At 35.7% G+C, this 22,263-nt stretch overlaps 1 protein-coding gene across 5 annotated transcripts in view; it reads right to left on the bottom strand.

Moving 5' to 3' along the window:
* The window catches only part of DCUN1D4 (defective in cullin neddylation 1 domain containing 4), a 108,454-nt gene that overhangs the window by 13,993 nt on the left and 72,198 nt on the right, over positions 1-22,263 (bottom strand). For all 5 annotated transcript variants that reach the window (XM_069105213.1, XM_069105215.1, XM_069105216.1 and 2 more), the window contains 2 exons: positions 20,655-20,746; positions 6,535-6,643 (listed from right to left, as the gene is read on the bottom strand). In XM_069105213.1, coding sequence (XP_068961314.1) covers positions 6,535-6,643; positions 20,655-20,746 — 201 coding nt within the window. The remainder of the gene's footprint in view (positions 1-6,534; positions 6,644-20,654; positions 20,747-22,263) is intronic.

Genomic DNA, 22,263 nt, shown 5'->3' with positions numbered 1-22,263 from the left:
TGATCAAAGGATGGGCAAGGTGATATGTTCAGGGAATGCTAAGAATGCAGTACATACAAAGGAGCAATGGGATTTGAGGCTGGAAGGGCAGACTAAAAGTCAAATTGTGGAGTGTTTTGAATCCTAAAGGTTTTGAACTTGACTTAGGAAGTAATGGGATTTTGAAGTGGGAGTGACATGATAAAACAATGCTGTGGAAAGAGCAATATTCAAGTGATATGCAATAAGGTATAGATGAAGGATAGACCGGAAACACAAAATAATGCAATAACTAGTAGCCTACTGAAATAGCTCAGGAGAAACAAAATCTGGGGCTGAATTATTGTAGTAGCAATGGGACTGGACACACTGCAAAGTCCATTCTGATTGATTTTAAGTGGGAAAGCAAAGCAAAGAGAAAAATGACTCATTTTAATCCTGGGTAAGTAGTATAATATTTATCCCCTTCACATACACACATTCACACACAAAAAGTAAGTCAGAATAAAGACTTAGATTGTAGATAGAGGAAAAAATAGTGCACCCCCTAACCCTCACCATACCAAAACAAAAACACTTCATGCACTTTAAAGCATATTTACTGATAAAAGAAATTATCAGAGAGAATTTGAGAAGGAAATATTCCATGAGAGATAATATTGAATTCTACTAAGCTATCTAGCCCCTAATTTCTGAAATGTAGGAAATTCCTGGTAAGGAAACTCATTCCAGTAATGCAAATCAACAACTATTCTGTAACATTTTCTAAGAGAGTTCCCAGGAGTCAATAGGAGTTTAAAGTGACTTGCTCAAGGTCCCACTGCAAGTATGCACCAGAGGCAAACCCTGAACTAGGTCTGACTTCCACATTGAGGCCAAAGTCAACTTTTTCTTTCACTATCTGCTACACCAAACTATACCCTCCAGGGGGGTGGGGTACCTGCAGCCTCAAGGTCACATGTGGACTTTTAGGTCCTTAAGTGTGGCATTTTTGACTGAGTTCAAATCTTACAGAACAAATCCTTTTATTAAGAAAATTATTCTATGAAGTTTGGATTTAGTCAAAGGCCCACACTTCTTCGCGGACCCAGAGGGTCATGTGTGGCCTTGAGGTCACACCCTGCTTCACCAATGAAATAAAAAGTTTGAACCCTCTCAAACTATGTGAATTCAAAATACAAGACAAACACACATGCACGCGCACATACACACACACACAGAATTAAAGACTCCTAGATAAGATGTAATACACCTAATAATGACTTATATGAAAGAATGTACTTACCCAAAGTCTTGCAAAACTAATTTTAAAAGTTTTAACTTAAAAGGAGGAAGAAAGGATAAAACTACCTATGTATATATACTAATCTAGATACCACAGGGAATAGCTACAATTCAGGAAGAATAGCAATTGGGACACCCAGAAATTCATGAGACAAATTACAAGCAAAGAGAGATAAAACTTCAGATGTCTCAAAAGGTGTGTGTGTGTGTGTGTGTGTGTGTGTGTATGTGTGTGTGGAGTTAATTGCATATTAAGGTATGTGCATGTGAAGATACAGATTAGGTTAAAGAGGGAGCACCCTCCAATAGTTAAAGAATATGAACAAAAAAAATTCTCAAAGATTTAAAAATTATTAACAAGTCATATGAAAGTTCTATATCATTAACAAGAGAAATGCATCTCAAAACAATCCTAAGGTTTTTACCTCACACTCTGCCAATTGGCAAAGACAACAAGAGACCAGAGTAGTCCGTGTTGGAGGGGCTACAGAGACACAACCATGCTAGAAAACAATTTCCATGCCTTATGTCAGAGATTCCAAAGTGATACATATTAGCACCTGCACCAATCCCACCTCCCCACCATCAAGTAAGTGAGAAAAAGAAAGGTTCCATATAGACCAAAATGTTCATAGCAGGATTTTCTGTGGTAGCAAAGAACTGGAAACAAAGAAGATACACAGTGATTGGGGAGTGACTAAAACTGTGGAAAGTGAATAATTATTATGCTATAAGGAATGATGAATATGATCAGAGAAGCAATTATAGACTTACATGATCTAATACTGAGTGTGCAGAGCCAAGAAAATAATATACACAATGACTACAACTACATAAAAGAACAGCCACCACAAAACAATCAAAATTAAATGCTGCAAAATGATGGAGAACAAACTCAGCCCCAAAGACTGTAAAGACTGTAGGTACACTGGAATGGTAGGAAGGACTTTAACTACCAAACAGATGAAATTTTATATTTGTTCCTGAAGGTTATAGGGAACCACTGGAGTTTATTGAATTGGGGTGGGGTAGAGGTGGGGATGTAGACAGGGGAAACCAACCAACAGTGTATTACAATATTCCAGTTGTGAAATAATGAGAGCTTGTACCAGTATAATGGCAGTGACAAAAGAGAGGGGTGTATACGAGATCACAAGCATGGCATGGAAGCATGATACAGTAGTAAGGGGGTGCTTTAAATATTCGGACATCTTTTTGGAGCTCTCATTCTTACAAGAGCAGAAAGATCTAATAATTTGCTGACTTGCATTAATGAAAGTTTAATACTTCAAAAGGTAGAGGAACCAGTAAGGAAGAATTGGATATTGAGGTACAAATGATGGGAACCTTGGGGAAAATAACTACTCCATTTTAGGATTGATGATAGTGAAACAGAGGAAAGCTAGTAGTATGATATGAACCCTAGATTATTATACATTTATACCACTAAGTGGTCAAAATATATGAATAAATAGTCCCCCAAAGAAGACCTGTAGTTAGACCTATAAGCTATTAACAACATTATGAAAAAATTGTTTCAAATCACTAATAAGAGAAATGCAAATGAAACAATTCTTAGTGAAGTTGTACCTCTCACCTAGCAAGCAAGACAAGATGGAAAATAATGCTGGAGAAGCTGCCTGCTCTAAGTGGAGGGGTCAATTGGTTCAACCCTTCTGGAAATAAATTTGAAATTATTTAGTAAAAAAAAGTGACTAAAACCCAGAATCATAATCACAGGCATATACTCCAAGGAGATAAAAGATAATAACAAAGGTCCAATATATTGCCAAAATACTCACGGTAGCATAAACTGCAGTGACAAAAACTAGAACAAAGCAGGGGATCATCAAATGAAGAATGTTTAAACAAATTGTGGCACATCAATGGAATGGAATGATGACCGTGAACATAAACAATAAACAAGTTTTTGTAAGGAGACTAACAAGTTGAAGAGCTCCAGAGAAGGGCAGTCAAAGCAGTGAAGCTTCAAGTTCATGTCATGCAAGGATAAATAGTCAAAGGACCTAACACAGAGAAGCCCTAGCAGGAAGTGATCACTATTTTCAACTATCGGAAGGGAAGACAAGTGAGATCAATTCTACTTTGCCTCAGATAAAATTAGTAGCAATTGTGTCTAAGTTAACAAAGATGCAAATTAAGGTTTACTGTAAGGAAAAATTAAGTTATCCCAAAGTGAAATAGGCTGCCTCAAAAGGCAATAAGGGACCAGTCTTTACTTGAAATCTTTATGCAGAAGCTAAATTACCATTTGTGGGATATGATGTTGGACTGAACTATATTGCCTCTGAGTATCCTCCCAACTCTGAAATTCTATGAAAGGCTAATAACATACTACCTATAACTCCAGTTTATTGTTATTGTCTGTATTAGGAATGCACTGGGAGAAAGGGAAAGGGAGAGGTAGAAGGGTAAATTATCTGACATAAAAGCGACACAAAAGAATTTTTACAGTGGAGGGGAAGATGGGAAGAGGAGCATGTGAACCTTATTCTCATTAGACTTGGTTCAGAGAGGGAATAACATACACTCCGTTGGGCACAGAAATCTATCTTAGGGGGGCGGCTAGTAGCACAGTGAATAGAGCAGTGGCCCTGGAGTCAGGAGGACCTGAGTTCAAATGCAGCCTCAGATACATAACACACAATAGCCATGTGACCTTGAGCAAGTCACTTAATCCCAATTGCCTACCTTCCCCCCTCCAAGAAGCAAAAACAAAAATCTATCTTAGCCTACATGAGAACAAGGGGATAAAAGATGGATGGGGGCTGAGAGAAGGGAGGGCAGACTAGGGGAGGCTGTAGTCAGAACGGACATTTTTTTTTTGAGAATGGATACAGTGAAAGGGGAGAGGGAATAGAATAAAAGGGGAGAGGGAAAATAGGATGGAGGGAAATACAAAGTAATCATAACTGTGAGAAAAAATTTACAACAGATTTCTCTAAAAAAGACCTAATTTCTCAAATATATAAAGAACTGCATCGGGGCAGCTAGGTGGCTCAGTGAATAGAGCACTGCCCTAGGAGTCAGGAGGCTCTGAGTTCAAATCTGACCTCAGACACTTGACACACTCGCTAGCTGTGTGACCTTGGGCAAGTCACTTAACCCCAATTGCCCTGCCATCCCCCCTCCAAAAAAAAAAACTTCATCAAATTTCTAGAAATAAGAGCCATTCCTCAACTGATAAATAATCAAAGGATATAAACAGGCAGTTTTTAGAAAATGTAATCAAAGCTATCTATAGTCATATGAAAAATGCTCTAAATCACTACTGATTAGAGAAATGAAAATTAAAACAACTCTGAGTTACCAGCCCACACCTATCAGATTGGCTAATATAACAGAAAAGGAAAATGACAAATGTTGGAGGGGATGTGGGAAAACTGATGCACTGTTGGTAAAATTGTATACTGATTCAACCATTCTGTAGAGCAATTTCAAACTATGCCCAAAGGGCTATAAAACCATACACACCCTTTGAACAAGGAATATCATTACTAGGTATATATCCCGAAGAGACAAAAAACAAAAAATAAAAGGACTTATATGAATGTACAAAAATATTTATAGTCACTTTTTTAGTGGAGGCAAAGAACTGGAAATTGAGGGGATATCCATCAATTGGAGAATGGCTGAACAAGTTGTGGCATAGGATTGTGATGGAATACTACTGTGATATAAGAAATGATAAGTAGGATGCCCTCAGAAAAACCTGGAAAGACTTACAATGAACTGATGCAAATTTAAATGAGCAGAACCAAGAAAGCATTGCATATAGTAACCGCAGTATTCTATTATAATCAATTGTGAATGTCTTGGCTATTTTCAGCAATACAATGACCCAAGATAATTCTGAAGGAGTTAGGATGAAAAATGCTATCCATCATCTCCAGAGAATCAACAGATTCTGAATGGCACTGAAGCATCCTTTATTTACTTTCTTTTTCTTGGACTTTTTTTGTCTATGCTTTCTTTCATAATATGACTAAAAAAAATGTTTTACATGATCACACAAGTATGACTTATATCAAATTGCTTGCCTTCTCAATGGGGGGAAGGGAAGGAAGAAGGGAGAGAATTTGGAACTCAAAAAAATTTTTGAACAAATATTAAAAATTGTTTTTACAAGTAACTCATGAAAAATAGTAAATTTTTAAAATTCTTTTGTTTACATGTAATTGAGAAAAATTAAAATAAACAACATTTCAAGATCATTATAGAGAAACAAATCTATCACTTTAGAAATTTCCTAAAAAAAAAAAAGATCCTAGCCATATGGATGTGACTGTCTTCAAATATTTAATATATATTTTTTATCACACATAAACTTATGTATGATAATATATACTTAATCTCATTCATAGTTTCAGAATTCACTTTCTTACAACAACTTAACTAAAAACTGACATTATCAAGTCAGGAATACCTTTTTCATGTGGGTTGAATTTGACTCAATAAATGTACAATAAATAGGATTACATATTTTAAAGAAATATTTCAATACTTCAAAGATCCATGATTCTCTCTATGTGGGAACTTGTCCTAACAGTGCAGAATACAACTCCTTCCATGACTTAATAGTTTCAAGTGTCTCTGATCCCATTTCCCTCAAAAAAGATCACATGGTGGCCAACACTATAAGTAATAAGCTTCTGCAAATTTAACTAGACTGGTCCTAGATAACAGATTGAATGTAAGCTGCCATCTTTATGTAATGCCAACTGAGATTCAACTTAATTTAATATTGCAATCATTTCCACATGATGATCTAGTCTTAACATCAAAGTCAAAACTAAATTAGAAAAGATTTGGACCATTTAACTGAATTTACATATGTTTTTGTTGTTTTACACAATATAAACACTTTTCATCATTACCTAACAAATACTCATTCTGCTGAATAGTTAATATAGTCGGTGCTTAAGGAGACACAAATATAAATCAGTCAAGACCCATACTAACTTCAATGAACACAAACATTAGAAAACAACTTGTCTTTCCATTTTTAAGCTGACTTTAATCAAACCAAATGAACTGTTAGGTTTTTATTATAGATGGTGTGCTATCATATCTAATTTTTACAGAGACAAGGGGTTAGTTTTAAAAGAATGTACACATTAAGAGAAATATTAACTAGAATCATGGGAATAATTTAAATCAGCCTCTTTGCTATGGCATACAAAAATGAACTCTCAGGAAAGATTTAAAATGAAAAGCAAAAACATATGGCTTGGATATCAGAATACTCACCCGGGCAAAATCAAATGCGTATCTGTAAATAAGTTTGAAATTTGCAGGTTCATTTAACAATGATCTCAAGTAATCCAAAGAACTTCTTAATTTCTCTGTTGAATCACATCTAAAGAGAGAAAATGAAAGGAGCTACAAATAAAATGTAGGTATATGATTTGCCACACAAAAAAACCCTTTGTAGTTACATAGACTACAAGTAAAGGGAACACACTGAAGGGTAAACATAAAGTAAATAGATAGCCTGTTTCAAACAATAAATGAAACTGGTGTTCTTAGAATAAGGCACAATATTTTACAAATCAACTTTACTTTTACAATCACTAGCCCTTTATAACTGAGTCTTAAGTCTCCATTTTCAACTTCAAAATAAAGACTACAGGATGCTGGACAGGTTTCATCGTAACACCTAAATGCCTTCTATTTGCATGAAGTGTGTGTGTGTGTGTGTGTGTGTGTGTGTGTGTGTGTGTGTATCTACACATAAGGCAATGTGGTGATACAGTGGATAGACACCAGGCCTGGAGTCAAGAAGACCAAGTTCTAATCTAGCCTCCAATATTTACTAGCTATGTGATCCTGAGCAAGTCACTTAACCCTGTTTCCCTCAGTTTCCTCATCTGCAAAATAAGCTGGAAAAGGAAATGGCAAACCATTTCAATATTTTTGCCAAGAAAACCCCAAATGGGTCACAAAGTCTGAAACAATATTAAAAGAACAATGTTGTTGTACAACAATAATCTATATAAGAATATGAACACAGATGTGTACATATATATGCATGTGTGTACATACACATACTACATATACATATAATATCTAAAAAGCACTTGCAAAGTACAACTCATAACAGAGGACATTGTTGTACAGATCATTTGTGCAGGAAACTATTTTTTGGTAGGTATTAGCAAGGATTCCATGCCCTAACAAGATGAAAACAATCTAAAACTCAAAAAATTATTGTGAATATTTAATCTAAATTTTATTCTGAAGCACACAAAAGAACTATGGATACCTTTCTGGTTAGTTCCATTATTACAACATATATTCAAGACCAATAAATTCAAAAGTCACAGTGAAGCTAGTCACTTTCATATTTTACTGAATATTAAAAACTGGCTTGCTTGATAATAATTAATTATAAATTGCAGCATATCTAAGTAAGCAGTAATATTTGTTATTCTACTTATTGATATATTAGTTTGTTTCCAAAGAAGAAAAATTAACTTTTGTGTATTAAAAGAAAAGAGCTTCTGTTATAGAAGTGATCTGAATTCCCTTTCAATCTCACAATATTAAAAAAATTAACTTTTAAAAATTTCTCTGAAAAAATTTCAAACTAGGGGGGACAGAGTCAAGATGGCAGAGTAGAAACAAGACTTCTGCAGGCCTCCGGCTTCCACCTCCCACCTCCCCCAGTTCATGTAAAAGGTGACTAAAGAAACTTTGGAACTACAAAACCCACAAAATGACACAGAGAAGCTAACTTACTACTGAGGACAGCCCGGCAGGCTGGCAGCAAGCAGCCAGCCCAGCACTCTGGGACCCAACCCCAGCCCTGTGAGAGCCAGAGGTTTTAGCCCCAGAGCGGGCCTGACCAACCACTGGCTGGAGGGATTTCAGATCACCAGCAGCTGTGGCAATCCAAAACTATCAAACCGTAGATGCCAAGGACAAAGTGATAGGTCAGTGCAGTGTGGATTTTGGGATCCAGTAGTTGGGAGTGCGTCAGCCTCTGTCCCCAGGGCAAGAAGCGGCTGAGGCGCCCAGGCCCCGCAGCCACAGCCACACGTGGCAGCTTCAGTTCCTGGCCTACAAAGAGAGGCGGACCAAGCGACCAGTCTGAGGGGTAATTGCTCTTGCTTTAACCTGCTTGGATCTGGATTGCAGTCTAGGGTGGAGATCCTGGAGTGTGTGTCCAGCTTGTCAGAGCATGTGGAGGCCTCAGAGAGGGCACCCAACTACTACCTCCAGCAGCTGAGAAAACCCCAGCATTTGGGATGAAGCTTCCCTGTCTGGTGGCAGAGTCCTACTGTGGCAAAAAGCCCAAAAGTCAAGTAACTGAGTGGCAACATGAGCAGGCAAAGGAAGCAAAACAAACAGAGCAACCCAACTTTACACTTCTATTTTGGGGACAAAAAGGATCAAAGTATGGAACAAGAGGAAGACAGTGAAGCCAGAACTCCTGCACCAAAAGCTTCCAAGAAAAATATAAGCTGCTTACAGGCCATAGAGGACCTTAAGAAGGATTTTGAAAAGCAAATAAGAGAAGTGGAGGAAAAACTGGGAAGAGAAATGAGAACTATGCAAGAAAATTATGAAATGAGAGTCAACCACATGACTGAAGAAAATAACACCTTAAAAAATAGACTAACTCAAATGGCAAAAGAGGCTCAAAAAAGCAATGAGGAGAAGAATGCCTTAAAAAGCCGAATTTGCCAGAGGGGAAAAAGAATCCCAAAAGCTCACTGAAGAGAATAATTCCTTCAGAATTAGACTGGAGCAAATGGAAGCTAGTGACTTTATGAGAAATCAAGATACTATTAAACAGATCCAAACAAATGAAAAAATAGAAGGCAATGTGAAATATCTCACTGAAAAATAGATCCAGGAGAGATAATTTAAAAATTATTGGACTACCTAAAAGCCATGATCAAAGAAAGAACCTAGAAATCATCCTCCAAGAAGTTCTCAAGGAAAACTGCCCTGATGTTTTAGAACCAGAGGGCAAAACAGAAGTTGAAAGAATCCACCGATCACCTCCTGAAAAAGATCCCAAAAAGAAAACACCTAGGAATATTATAGCCAGGTTCTGAAACTCCCAGATCAAGGAGAGAATATTACAAGCAGCCAGGAAGAAACAATTTGAATATTGTGGAAACACAATCAGGATAACCCAGGATCTGGCAGCTTCTACACTGAGGGATCAAAGGGCTTGGAATATGATATTCCAGAGGTCAAAGGAGCTGGGATTAAAACCAAGAATCACCTTCCCAGCAAAACTGAGTATCATGTTTCAGGGGAAAATATGGTCATTCAGTGGAATAGAGGATTTTCAAGTATTCTTCATGAAAAAACCAGAGTTGGAGAGAAAATTTGACACTCAGATACAAGAAGCAAGAGGAGCATGAGAAGGTAAACAGGGAAAAGAAATCATAAGGAACTTATCGAAGTTGAACAATTTACATTCCTTCATGGAAAAACGATAATTGTAACTGATGAAACTTTTCTCAGCATGAAAATAGTTGAAGGAAATATATAAAAATAAATAAATATATATGTCTATATAGGAGGGTATATGGGCATATGAATACATATGTGAATATGTGTATATATGTTTACAGGTATACATAGACAGAGAGCACAGGACCAATTTAATAGGAAGGGATGATACTTAAAAGGTGAAATTAAGAGGTGAGAGAGGAATATAATGAGAGGAGATGGGGAGAGACAGAATGGGGTAAACTACCTCATATAGAAAAGGAACAGGAAAATGGTTACAAAGGAGGGGAAGAACAGGAAGGCAAAAGGGAACGGGTCAACCTTATTCTCATTGAATTTGGCCTAGGGAGGGAATGACATAAACACTAAATAGGGAATCTCACCCTACAAAAGAGTAGGGGGGGAGGGGATGAGAGGAGGGATGATGGAAGGGAAGGCAGGCTGGGGGGGGGGAGGTAAGTTGGAAGCACCCACTTTCGAAAAGGGACAGGATCAAAGCAGAGAGTAGAACAAGTGGGAGATGGGATAGGAGGGAGGGAAATATAGTCAGTCTTTTACAATACATATCCACTATGGAAATGTTTTGCATAGCTACACATGTACAACCTATACTGAATTGTTTATCTTCCCAGTAAGGGTGGGTGGCAAGGGAGGAAAGCAATGAATCTGGAATTCAAAGTTTTAAAATGTTTAAAATATATATATATATATGTATATACTATTATTAATATTATTATTTTACATGTAACTAGGAAATAAGATATACAGGCACTGGGGCATAGAGATCCGCCATGCCCTGCTGGAAAGTCAAAGGGGGTATGGGAGAAGATATGAGACAGAGCAGATCGGAGGGAGGGGTATCCAGTGGGATTGCTATTTTGGGGTGGTGGGTAGGGGTAAAGCAGGGAGAAAATTTGCAACTCAAAATCTGGCGGAAATGAATGATGCAAACCAGAAGTTAATAAATCATTTGATTTGATATAAAAATAAAAATAATTTAATACAATAATAGAAAAAAATTCAGAGTATGGAATTAAAATTTTATATTTTACTATCAATACACTAAGTGCTTTTAGAAAATGATCATAAAGCACCAAAAAACAATCTTAAAAAACAAATAGCATGATTTTATAGTAGACAGAGTGTCAAACTGGTACAACTCTATCATACAAGCTGGTATGAACCAACTGTCCCTATAGCATAACAACTGCTCTGGGCTTCAATTTTTCTATTCAATGAATTGAGATCTACACCTTCTAACATACTCAAAATTCTATTTGCATTGTTTATGCAGTGCCCTAAGCTACTCAGAAAAAGTAGAGAAAATATTTCCCAGCTGGAGGAAAAAAATATAGTTAGTTTTAATTTCTTAGATAAAAGAATGGTGACTGGAGCAGGACTTGAAGCGAAATTAAAAAAAAATTCCCTATCTCACTTTAAAGAACAGATGGAAAAATTAGAGAATTATTTCAGGAATTTTCCTTCAGATTTTTAAGAATTATTACTGCTTTTCTTTTATTGGGGTCTTAGGCTTGGTGTTTTTTTGGGGGGGATTAGAATACTCTAAACTTAGAGAAATATTATTTGCTTATTAGCTTTTTAAGTGTTTGTTTTCCAAAAAGGAAATTTACTTTAAAAATTAAGTGGTAGGGGCCGCTAGGTGGCGCAGTGAATAGAGCACCAGCCCCAGAGTCAGGAGGACCTGAGTTCAAATCTGGCCTCAGACACTTAACACTTACTAGCCATGTGACCCTGGGCAAGTCACTTAACCCCAATTGCCCTCCAAAAAGCAGAAAAAAAAGTGCTAGATGACTATCACAGTGGATAGAGCACTGGGTCTGAAGTCAGGAATACTTGAGTTCAAATCTGGCCTCAGACACTTACTAACTTTGTGACCCTGGGCAAGTCACTTAACCCTGTTTGCCTAAGTCTTCTTATCTGTAAAAATGAGCTGGAGAAGGAAATGGCAAACCACTCCAGTATCTTTACCAAGAAAACCCCAAATGGGATGTTGGAAGACTCGAACATGACTGAAAATGATTAAACAAGATATCTTGTGTCCCAGAGCAATGAATTTTGCTATTTAACTTATAATTTTAATTTACATTTTAAATAAATTTAAAATAAATTATTTTAAATTTTTCAGAATCATCTTAATGAAATGTGATTACACTTATTCTGGTCATCATTACCTACCAGTCCAAAAGATGTTACTTGGTTTCAGTAATGCAAAATTTCCCAGAAATAAGAAGCAACAGGTACTAGACAAAATGGTTCTACCTTCTTAGTGGAGTTAAAGGGTCAAGCCTATAACTTTATTCAAGCTATGAAAACTGGGGAAAGGGCGCATTTAACTGTTCAAAATTCTTATCTACTTTAATTTTATTCTATGATTCATGGGATCAGATTCTTCCCATCCTTCCTCCTGTAACTGAGGGCAAATTTTAATTTAGAAGCCCCAGAGAAGCAAAAACAGGAGCTACCCCAGTTCTGACAGGATTGGTTGCTATTACCTTTCCTCATGAACAGCAACCAGGTAGTGATTTGCTTGTTTTCATTTTTTGGCTCAATGAGTAAGACTTTCTGCATTCCCAAAAGTGTTCACAATCAGATGCTATACTGATAATCGTAGTAATTTTTTAAAAAGATACTTCAGAAATTCCCTTTTGCTTCTTTCACTCAACTGTTTTTGTGCTAATTTTGCCATTAGGGCTATTTTCCACCTACTAAGCACCCCGTTCCCCCCCCCAAAAATTCACATACATATTTTGTGTAAGAGACTATATGGGACAGGATTCTGGGAAGACGGATGAGTAGGTCAGAAAATTCCAAGCCCTCAAGATTCCACCCCCCCCCCCAAAAGAGTTAAAATAGCAACTTAGGGTGAACAAAGTGTGGTTGGAGATAAATAAGAATAGGGGCATAACCAGGGTCCTTCTGGGACAATTTGAGAAAATAGGAAGAAAAATCTCAGGTTGAGGTTTGGTCCCAGTGAAGAGTAAACACCTCCAAGCTAGGTTCTGTTTTAATAGCAAGCAGCAAGTCCTGGGGTTAGTTGGTTTGAGAGGCTGCCTCAGCCCCAGCCAGAACTTTTATCCCCAGCGGAACTTTTAGTGAGGGGAGTTGAAACTCCTAGGAAGACTGAGGGAACCTCTGCCAACAAAGAATGCCAGACCCAGCTGTGCTGAGAAAAGCCGCAAGGCAAGAAGGAACCAGCACATATCCAGTGAGTGCATAAGCAGTCCTTGGCTGCGGGCACTTACAGGAGGTTGGAGGTTTGGCTTTGGTTTCAGACTAGAGGGGTGGACTAAAGATCTGGGGCAAGAAGCACCATCCCCCATTCCCCAGGGCTAGAGGTGATTTAAAAAATTAAGCTATTACCACAAAAAATGCACAGGTAAAGGAGAAAGAATCCAACCATAGAAAGCTATTATGGGAATAGAGATGGCCAGGGTTCGTCTTCAGAGGAGGATACTGAAGTAAAGAAGCCCCCAACGAGGGTAAAATGGACACCTGCCCAAAAAGAATTCATAGAAGATCTTAAAAAAGACTTTAAAAATCAAATGACAGAGCTGGAGGAAAAACAAACAAACAAAAAAGAGTAATCCGAGAAAAACAAGAAAGGTATGAAAGGAAAATCAACCAATTAGAAAAGGAGATCCGGAATCTTAAGGAAGAAAATGGTGGCTTGAAAAGTAGAACTGGGCAAGGGGAAGCCTATGAAATTATAAGGGATCAAGAAATGGATTAAACAAAATATGAATAATTAAAAAATAGAAGAGAAAGTGAAACATCTTATAAGAAATATAACAGGAGCGGCTAGGTGGCACAGTGAACAGAGCACCAGCCCTGGAGTCAGGAGGACCTGAGTTCAAATCTGGCCTCAGATGCTTAACACAAAAACTAGCCGTGTGACCTTGGGCAAGTCACCCCAATTGCCCTCCAAAAAAGCCAAAAAAAAAAAAAAAAAGAAAAAAGAAAAACAACAGATTTGGAGAATAGATCAAGAAGAGAAATATAAAAATAACTGGACTAACTTAAAGTTATGATAAAAAAAAGAATTTTGATACAACAATACAAGAAATAATTAAAGAAAATTATCCTGAAGCATTAGAACAAGGGGGAGAAAGTAGAAATAGAAAAAATCCATCAATCACCATTTAAAAGCAATTGAGGAAAACTCATAGGAACATCATAGTCAAATTCTGAAACCCCCAACTCAAGGAAAAAATACTAAAAGTATCAAGATTAAAATAATTTAAATATGATGGTGCCACAATTAGAATTACATAAGACCTAGTAGCTGAAATATTAAACTATCACAGGTCTTGGAACACAACATATCAAAGAACAAAATATTGGGGCTCTGGCCAAAAATATCATACCCTGCAAAGTATTATCCTGAATGAAAAAAAAATGGACATTTCATAAATCCTCAAACTTTCAAAACTTTGTTTAAAAAAAAAAATCCTGAACTCAACAGAAGATTTGACATAAAAAAGAACCAAGAGAAATATAAGGCATATAACAAAGACTGATTATAAGGGATACATAAGGACAGACTGTTTACTTTTTATATGTGTAAAATGTATGCCTAAGATTCTTACCATAATTGGGTTGCTCTTAAAAAAAGATTGGGGTAAACCTGAGTATGATATGAATTTAAAAAGTACAACCATTTGGGTACAGCTTAAAAGAGTAATTATTTTATACAAATGAGGTAAGAGGAAAAATTGATAGATAGGAGTTAGATGGGGGAGGAGGGCTGGTAATTCTGGTTATCTACTTTAATCAGGAATGGGTTTAAGAGGGAACAATACATATATTTGTAAGAGTATAAAAGTCTTCTAAATTCAGAGGAAAGAAAACAGTAGAGTCATGGGGGGGAGGAAAAGGGAGGGATCTTTAGAGGGGAAGGTGAGGGATTAGGTAAAACAGGGGTGTAGAAGGTTGTTTAGATTAATGGGAATGATGGGGCAGCTAGGTGGCGCAGTGAATAGAGCACATGCCCTAGAGTCAGGAGGACCTGAGTTCAAACTCAGCCTCAGACACTTGGGCAAGTCACTTAACCCCAACTGCCCTCCAAAAAGCCAAGAAAAAAAAAAAGGAAAAAAAAGAAAAAAAAAAGAAAAACATGACCAAAGTTTCCTTTAATCTTTAGGGGAAGCTAGGTAGCACAGTGAGTAAAAGCGCCGGCCCTGGAGTCAGGAGGACCCAAGTTCGGTTCCAGCCTCAGACACTTAATACCCACACACACACGCAAAAAACTAGCCGTGTAACCTTGGGCAAGTTACTTAACCCCAATTGCCCTCCAAAAGACCAAAAAAAAAAAGATTAATGGGAATGGGAGGAGGGGGACAGGCAAGTCATAGGAGGGCAAAGTAATGGGTAGAAGTAAAGTAGAGGAGGCAGGAGGGATAGAAAACAAAAGATATGCACATACATAAAAAAAGATCAGGAGTAGAATAAGTTTGTGAAAGTATATGTCTACATATATATTTATCTATGTAATATGTGTATGTATATATATACATGTATGTGTGTATATGTGTGTGTGTGTACAGAAAAACTATAGCTATAGAGAAACATATCTAAACTTTGTTGTGGCCTTCTGGGGGGAAAGGAAAAAAGAACAAAGTAAAAAAATACACAGCAGAGAACAAAAGAAAACTCACAAGGAAGCAAAGAAAAGATGGGCAATTCTTAACACAAGAAGCATTATTTATCATATAGACTTTCTTGAAATGAAAATTTAGTGACATATTTTGAATCTTCTCTTATGTTCTGATATGTAAACATGCTTTTTTTTCTTTCTAACTTTGTACTTAAGTTCATGATGTTTTTGTTTCTCTATTCTATATTTGTGTTCTGGTGTTTGAGTCTAAAATAAAATTTTAGACAAAAAAAAAGATGTATATGTAAATTTGTAAAGTAACAGACTGGGGATGGGGAACCTATGGCCTTGAGACCACATGTGTTCCTCTAGGTCCTCAAGTGCAGCCCTTTCACTGACTCCAAACTTCACAGAAGGTTAAGTTAGACTGTAGACACTGCTTATGTCACATTTTTGCCTTCTGTGGATGAAACACTGCTAAGTTCAAAACATACTTAGTATTTTGAAAAATAGAAGATGTTTTTGTTAGAAAAAACATGGTTTGATTTTTATTCAGTATCCTGGCTTGATAGCTTTGGAGAAAAGCAGGTCTGTAATAAAACTCTCCCCTACTTTGTTCAAAGAGCAAGTCATAAATCTCGGAGAAGAACAGGGAGACAAAGATGACAAACACAAGTTGGCAACAAGATTTTGCACAGTTCATAGTTTCTCTTAACTTTTGGGGCACAGTTCCAAATTACTTTCCAGAATGGCTGAATCAATTCAGATACACAAACATGCAATAGAATGCCCATTTTCCCCTCAGCCCCTCCAATGTTTTTTCATTTTTGCCAATCTAATGCGAGGTAGAATCTTAGAATGGCTTTAAATTTGTGTTTCTCTCATTTTTAGCAGTTTGGAGGAATTTTTTCATAAATGGTTAGAAGCTTGGATTTCTTCCTTTGAAAAATGCCTGTTCAAATTCACTGACCATTTATCTATTGTGGAATAGCTCCTTAGACTTACACATCTGAGTAAATTACTTACCTATCCTGGATATGAGAAGATTTTTTCCCCCAGTCTCCTGGTTCCCTTCTAATTTTAACTCCATTAGTTTTGTGAAAAACTTACTAACTATATATAATCAAAAGAGTCTTTTCTTTCCTGTGAGACTCCATCACTCATTTAGTCATGAACTCACCTCCCACCCCACCATCCTCATCCAGAGATCTTAAAGGTAATTTCTTCCTTCTTCTACTAATTTACTTATGATGTTACCTTTTATGTCTAAGTTATGTATCCCTCTGAACTTTAACTTGGCATACAATATGAGATGGTCTACAACTGCCTGATTGCTTTCTAGTTTTTTAAAAAAGTTTTTGTCAAATAATGAGTCTTTATACCAATAATAATGCTAGTGTGTTTGCTTCCTTATTTACACTGGGTATTTAAACATTCCACTGACTAACCTTAAATATTTAACCACTCTCAAATCATCCTGATAATTACTGATTTGCAGTATAACTTCAGATTTGGTATAGCTAGTCTTACTTTCCCCATTTTTAGCACCATTATCTCCCCTTTAAGATTTTGACCCTTTGTTCTTCCATGTGAATTAACTTATTATTTTTTCAAGCTTTACAAAATGATTCTTTGGTAATTCACTAGTATAGAACAATAAGACCAAATTAATTTCAGTAGTTTTGTCATTTTCATTAGGATTGACATAGCTCATTCAATTACTAAATAATCCTTTCTCCAATTATTTGTCTGTCTTTATTTCTGTAGTTTTTAATATTTAAATCTATATAATTTCCACATGCTGAAGGTGCAGTTCTAATACAAGTACCTTTTTGGTTCAGATTTGATGCTGGGATGAAATGATGGATGAGGAACTCACCAAAAAAATAGCAAAGAAGAAACTAAATTATATAATGTTTTGTTATGAAACCTCTCTAAAATCAATTAAAATATTAATTGAAACAATAAATTCAACAAACTTATAGGATATAAAATACATTCACATAAAGCCATCAGAATTTTTATGTATTTCTTCATCATTAAATATTTAATAGTAGTTTACTTTGCCCTAGCACAGTAAAAATATACAACAAGGATACAGTGGCACTTACACCCTCCAGACACAGTCCTTATTTCCATCTGGAAACACATCTGGTCATTGTCATCAGGATAGGGCAACTCTTTTTTTGTTATTTTTAAAAAATTAATTTATTTAATCTAAGTTTTCAGCAATCACTTCCATAAGCTTTTGAGTTTAAAATATTCTCTGCCTCCCCCCTTTCCCTTTCCCCGAGACAGCATGCAATCTAATAAAGGCTCTACATATACATTCTTATTAAACATTTTCATGTTAGTCATGTTGTAAAGTTAGAATGAATGAGAGAAAACACAAGAAAGGAAAAAAAAGAAAGCAAATAATATGCTTCAATCTGCATTCATACTCCATAGTTCTCTCTCTGGATGTGGATAGCATTTTCCATCATAAGTCTTCTGGAGTTGTCTTTAGATCCTTGCATTGCTAAGAGGTGATTAAGTCTATCAAAGTTAGTCATGGCACAATGTGACTGTTACTGTGTACAGTGTTCTCCTGGTTCTGCTCACTTCACTCAGCGAGAACTTGTAGAAGTCTTTCCAGATTTTTCTGAATTCTGTCTGTTCATCAGGACAACTCTTATGGTCTCAGATATCCACTAAGTCTGAGAGGCCCAGACTGTACATGGATGGGACTTTGTAATATCCTTTTCACAAGAAAGCTACCATCAGAAAATCTGGAGCAATGAGGCCCCATGAGGGAAGAAGAAATTGGGGCTGAAGGAAGTTGCATCTGGAAACATTGGTTCTATCACATTGCATATGTATGTTGGTAGATATTCTCCCAAATATTTTATACTTTCTGTAGCTATTTTGAATGGAAATTCTCTTTTTAGCTCTTCCTGCTGAATTTTGTGGATAATATAAAGAAATGCTGATGGCTTTATATGAATGTTTTTTATATCCTATAAGTTTAATTTATTGTTTCGATTAACTTTTTAATTGATTTTAGGGAGGTTTCATACATCATCATATAATTTACAAAAAGGCATAATTTTATTTCTTCTTTGCTATAAATATTCCCAGGAATTCTCTTTCTTTCTTATTACTATAGAGAGCATTTCTAGAACTATGTTAATAGGAGTGGTAATAATAGGCATCCTTGCTTTACCTTTCATTGAATTAGAAACATTTTCAACTTTTCTGCATTACATATAATATTTACCCTTGATTTTAGATAGTTATTACTTAGTATATTATCAAGATAAAGTCTATTCATTCTTATACTTACAGGGTTTTAACTGAAATGGATTTGGGATTTTGTCAAAAGTCTTTTCAGTATCTACTGATATACTCATGTGGTTTTTATTACATGATTAATATAGTGTTATTATAATTTTCCTTACGTTGAAGCAACCATACATTTTGGCTACAAACTCAACCTGTACATAGGATGTAATCTTTTGAATATGCTGCTGTAGCCTACTTGCTAACATTTTATTTAAAATTCTTGCATAAATGTTCACTGGGGTACTGGTCTATAGATTCATTTCTCTATTTTGTCTGTCCCTGGTTTAGATATAAGATCATATTTGTATCACAGAGATTGGAAGGGTGACTTATTTTCCTATTATTGCAATTAGAATGAAATGTTCTATGAATGCTTTTGACACCTCTAAATGTTTCTAAATCCATCCTGGAACTGGAGTTTGTTTAGTTTTTTCCCTTTGGGAGGTCATTTATAGTTTGTTCATTTTCTTTTTCTGATATAGTGTTACTGAAACAGTTATTTTTCTTTTGTTAATATTTTTTTAAGTATTTATCTATTTTCTTTAAGTTATAAGTTCTGTGGCCAAAAAAAGGTTTCTAATAATTTCTTTTGTTTACTCTTTAATTGTTGTGAATTTTTCCTGAGAGCAGGGGCTGTTTCATTTCTGCCTATGGTCAATGCCTAGCCCAGTGTCACCTACACAGTATTGTGCTTAATGAATGGAACTACTAACATTGGATGTTAAATGATTAAATTTCAAAATTTATATCTAAATATAGTAAAAATTACTATAAAGTAAATTACTTTAAATAAATTTTTAATAAAGTAAAAATTACTATAAAGTAAAATTTATATCTAAATATAGTAAAAAAACAAACCATTATTAATCTCATTTTTAAAGTAAAAAGACTATATGTGTATATGCACACATATACATATATATGTGCATATAAAATCCATAATTAAAGGGAAGAGAAATAGAAATCATTCTAAGTTGTAAGGAATTAAATAATAAGTACACTACTGAATCATCAAGACCTACTACTATTCAAAAGTTTTAGTGAATTTCAAGTTCAACATGAGTTTAAAGTGTGATAGAAGTAAAAAAAGTTAACATAACATGCTCACAGACTGAATGAAAAGAGTCATAGTTTCTAGAATCAGGGAAGGTTAAAAGTTACAGTCATACCACCTCTGGGACAATTGGGTTTGGCTAAAGGTACCATATTTTAGGAAGAATATAAATAAACTGGAATGAATACATTCAAGAAGCCAATCAGGCTGGTGAGAGCACTAAAAACTCTTTCAGGGAAGGATAAATTGAAGCATCGAATGTTTTGCCCAGATAAAGGGGAGCAAGGAATTCATAAAAGCCACTTTAAGTCTTGTTATGTCTTCTAGAATGTCATGTAAACAGTTTTGGTTGGTCTCAGTGAGCAAAACTAGGAGAAAGCCATGAAAGTTTCATGGTCAGATTTGGGTTCCATGTAAGGAGAAATTTCCTAATTAAGTGGTTCAAAATTACAATGGGTTGCCTTGAGAGTTAATAGGTTCCCTCCATTAATGTGGGTTTTCAAATGGATACCATACAGTCACTTGTTAAAGAAGGGATTAATATTTAGGTATTGTTTGTACTAACAATTTATGAACATTATATGAACAAACCAAAGAGATGCCGACTAATGTAAATAATTACTGTACTTTAAAAGAGTACTCAAAAGAAGGGAAAAGCAACTTCCTAATAACTTTCCATTCAAAAGTACAATTGTTTGTACTAAAAATTGTAGTTTTGTGAGAATTCCTAGTTGTTCACTGCACCTCTACTATTCAACATTCAGAATGTTAGATATTAATGTATATTAGCTGAAATGTAACTTAGTAAACTTCCCAAAGCAGAAACAAAATTTATATACACAAGGGTGTGCATACACATACTAAATTTAGGTAATTGTTGTTCCCTAAAATAACAATAAAAATACTTACTGCAGAGATGTCATTCCTTTTAACCATTCCTGTAATGTAAAATAACCCATGTTCTGTGCATCCAATTTCCAAGCTAGCACAAGCATGACCACCTGTTTAAAAAAAGAACAAAAGTTGTAAGGCAATAAATTTTGGGAATTTAGTTTCTAAAGTATATCTTGCCAAACCCTTCCGTTTATGGGACCACTGAAAAACGAACAGAGCAACTTTTAACAAAAAAGCCTTAGACTTCTGGCTAAGATGGCTACCTGAATGGAGGCAGGCTTGCCCAGCTCTTCACATCAATTCCAACAAAAACCTGAAATTCATGCTAAGCCAAATAACAATCAAGAAATTCGATGAGATACTACATTAACTTTTTCCACCCAGAACTACACAAAAAGTCAATCTAGAGCCAAAAAGCAGTATGAAAGGGGGCCACCAGGAAAATCAGAACCTGCAAAGAAGTTTGTAGCCTCCCAGTACAACCAGTGATGGTGTAGAGACAAATGTAGTCTAAAGAATTCTCTATCCAGAGGCAGCAAGAAGAGAGAACCCCTAAGAAAGCTAACAGTAACTGTAAAAAATCTACTATGGGGACCTTGGAAGTTCCAGTGAATGAAAGTGACCAGTTCCCAGCAGGAATATAGCATGTCCTCAACCATTACCCTCTAGAGTTCCAAGGTCTGTGGTATCCTATCGTGAGACTTCAAAAGGGGCCCTGAAGATCCCTAGAGCTTACAGATTCAGGAGGGCCTAACCCCAGGAGAAAGCTAATGCAAAAACCAGTTGACCCAGGATAAGCCCAATCAGGAATGACCACCTTCCTCCAAAGTACATTAATGGGCAGAGTCTGGCCTTTGGACAATGCCCCAATTCAAGAACTAAAGCTAGGGATATGAACAAAGCAAAGAGACAAAGACTAATGTAAAAAATTACTGTACTTTAAAAGAGTACCCAAAAGAAGGGAAAAGCAACTCCCTAATAGCTTTCCATTTAAAAGAAAAATAAATTAATATTCCACAAGGACTACACATGAATATCTAAAAGAAATGAAGCAAGAGATTTAAGAAACAAAATAAAAGCTCTTGAGGAAAGAAATGTAAGGAGAATAAATGAAAGAAGAGAAAGAAGTAAACATTACCTAATAGCTGACTCCCTAAAAACTAGAATAGGACAAACAGAAATCAATGACTCCACGAGACAACAAGAAATATTAGAACAAAATCAAATGATTGAAAATTTTTAAAAAACATTATTTAATACAAAAAATTTTTGACTTAGAAAACAGGTCAAGGAGTTAGATAAATTAAGCATCACTGGACTCCCTGAAAATCATAATAAAAAAAAAGCCTGACCAGTATTTAAGCTATCATCATAAAATAAAACTGAAGACCAAAATAACTTTCTGAAGGAAAAAGCAGAAGTTAAAGTCCCAGAATATCATAGTTAAAATACAAAGTTCCCATTTCAAATAAAAAACACTGTGGGCATCCAGAAAGAAGTATTCAAGTACCAAAGAATACAGCTCAGGGAAAATCTGGAAACTTCTACTAAGAAAAAAAATCTTGGAAAACAATATTTCAAAAGACAAAAGAAAAAAAGTTTAGAACCAAGAATAATTTATCCT

Source organism: Petaurus breviceps, unplaced genomic scaffold, assembly GCF_028583685.1.
Source record: "Petaurus breviceps papuanus isolate PSGF00001 unplaced genomic scaffold, PetGlider_PUasm1.0 76, whole genome shotgun sequence".
NCBI lineage: Eukaryota > Metazoa > Chordata > Mammalia > Diprotodontia > Petauridae > Petaurus > Petaurus breviceps.
The sequence above is the reverse complement of the archived record's forward strand: the minus strand, read 5'-3'. Positions and strand labels throughout refer to the sequence as shown.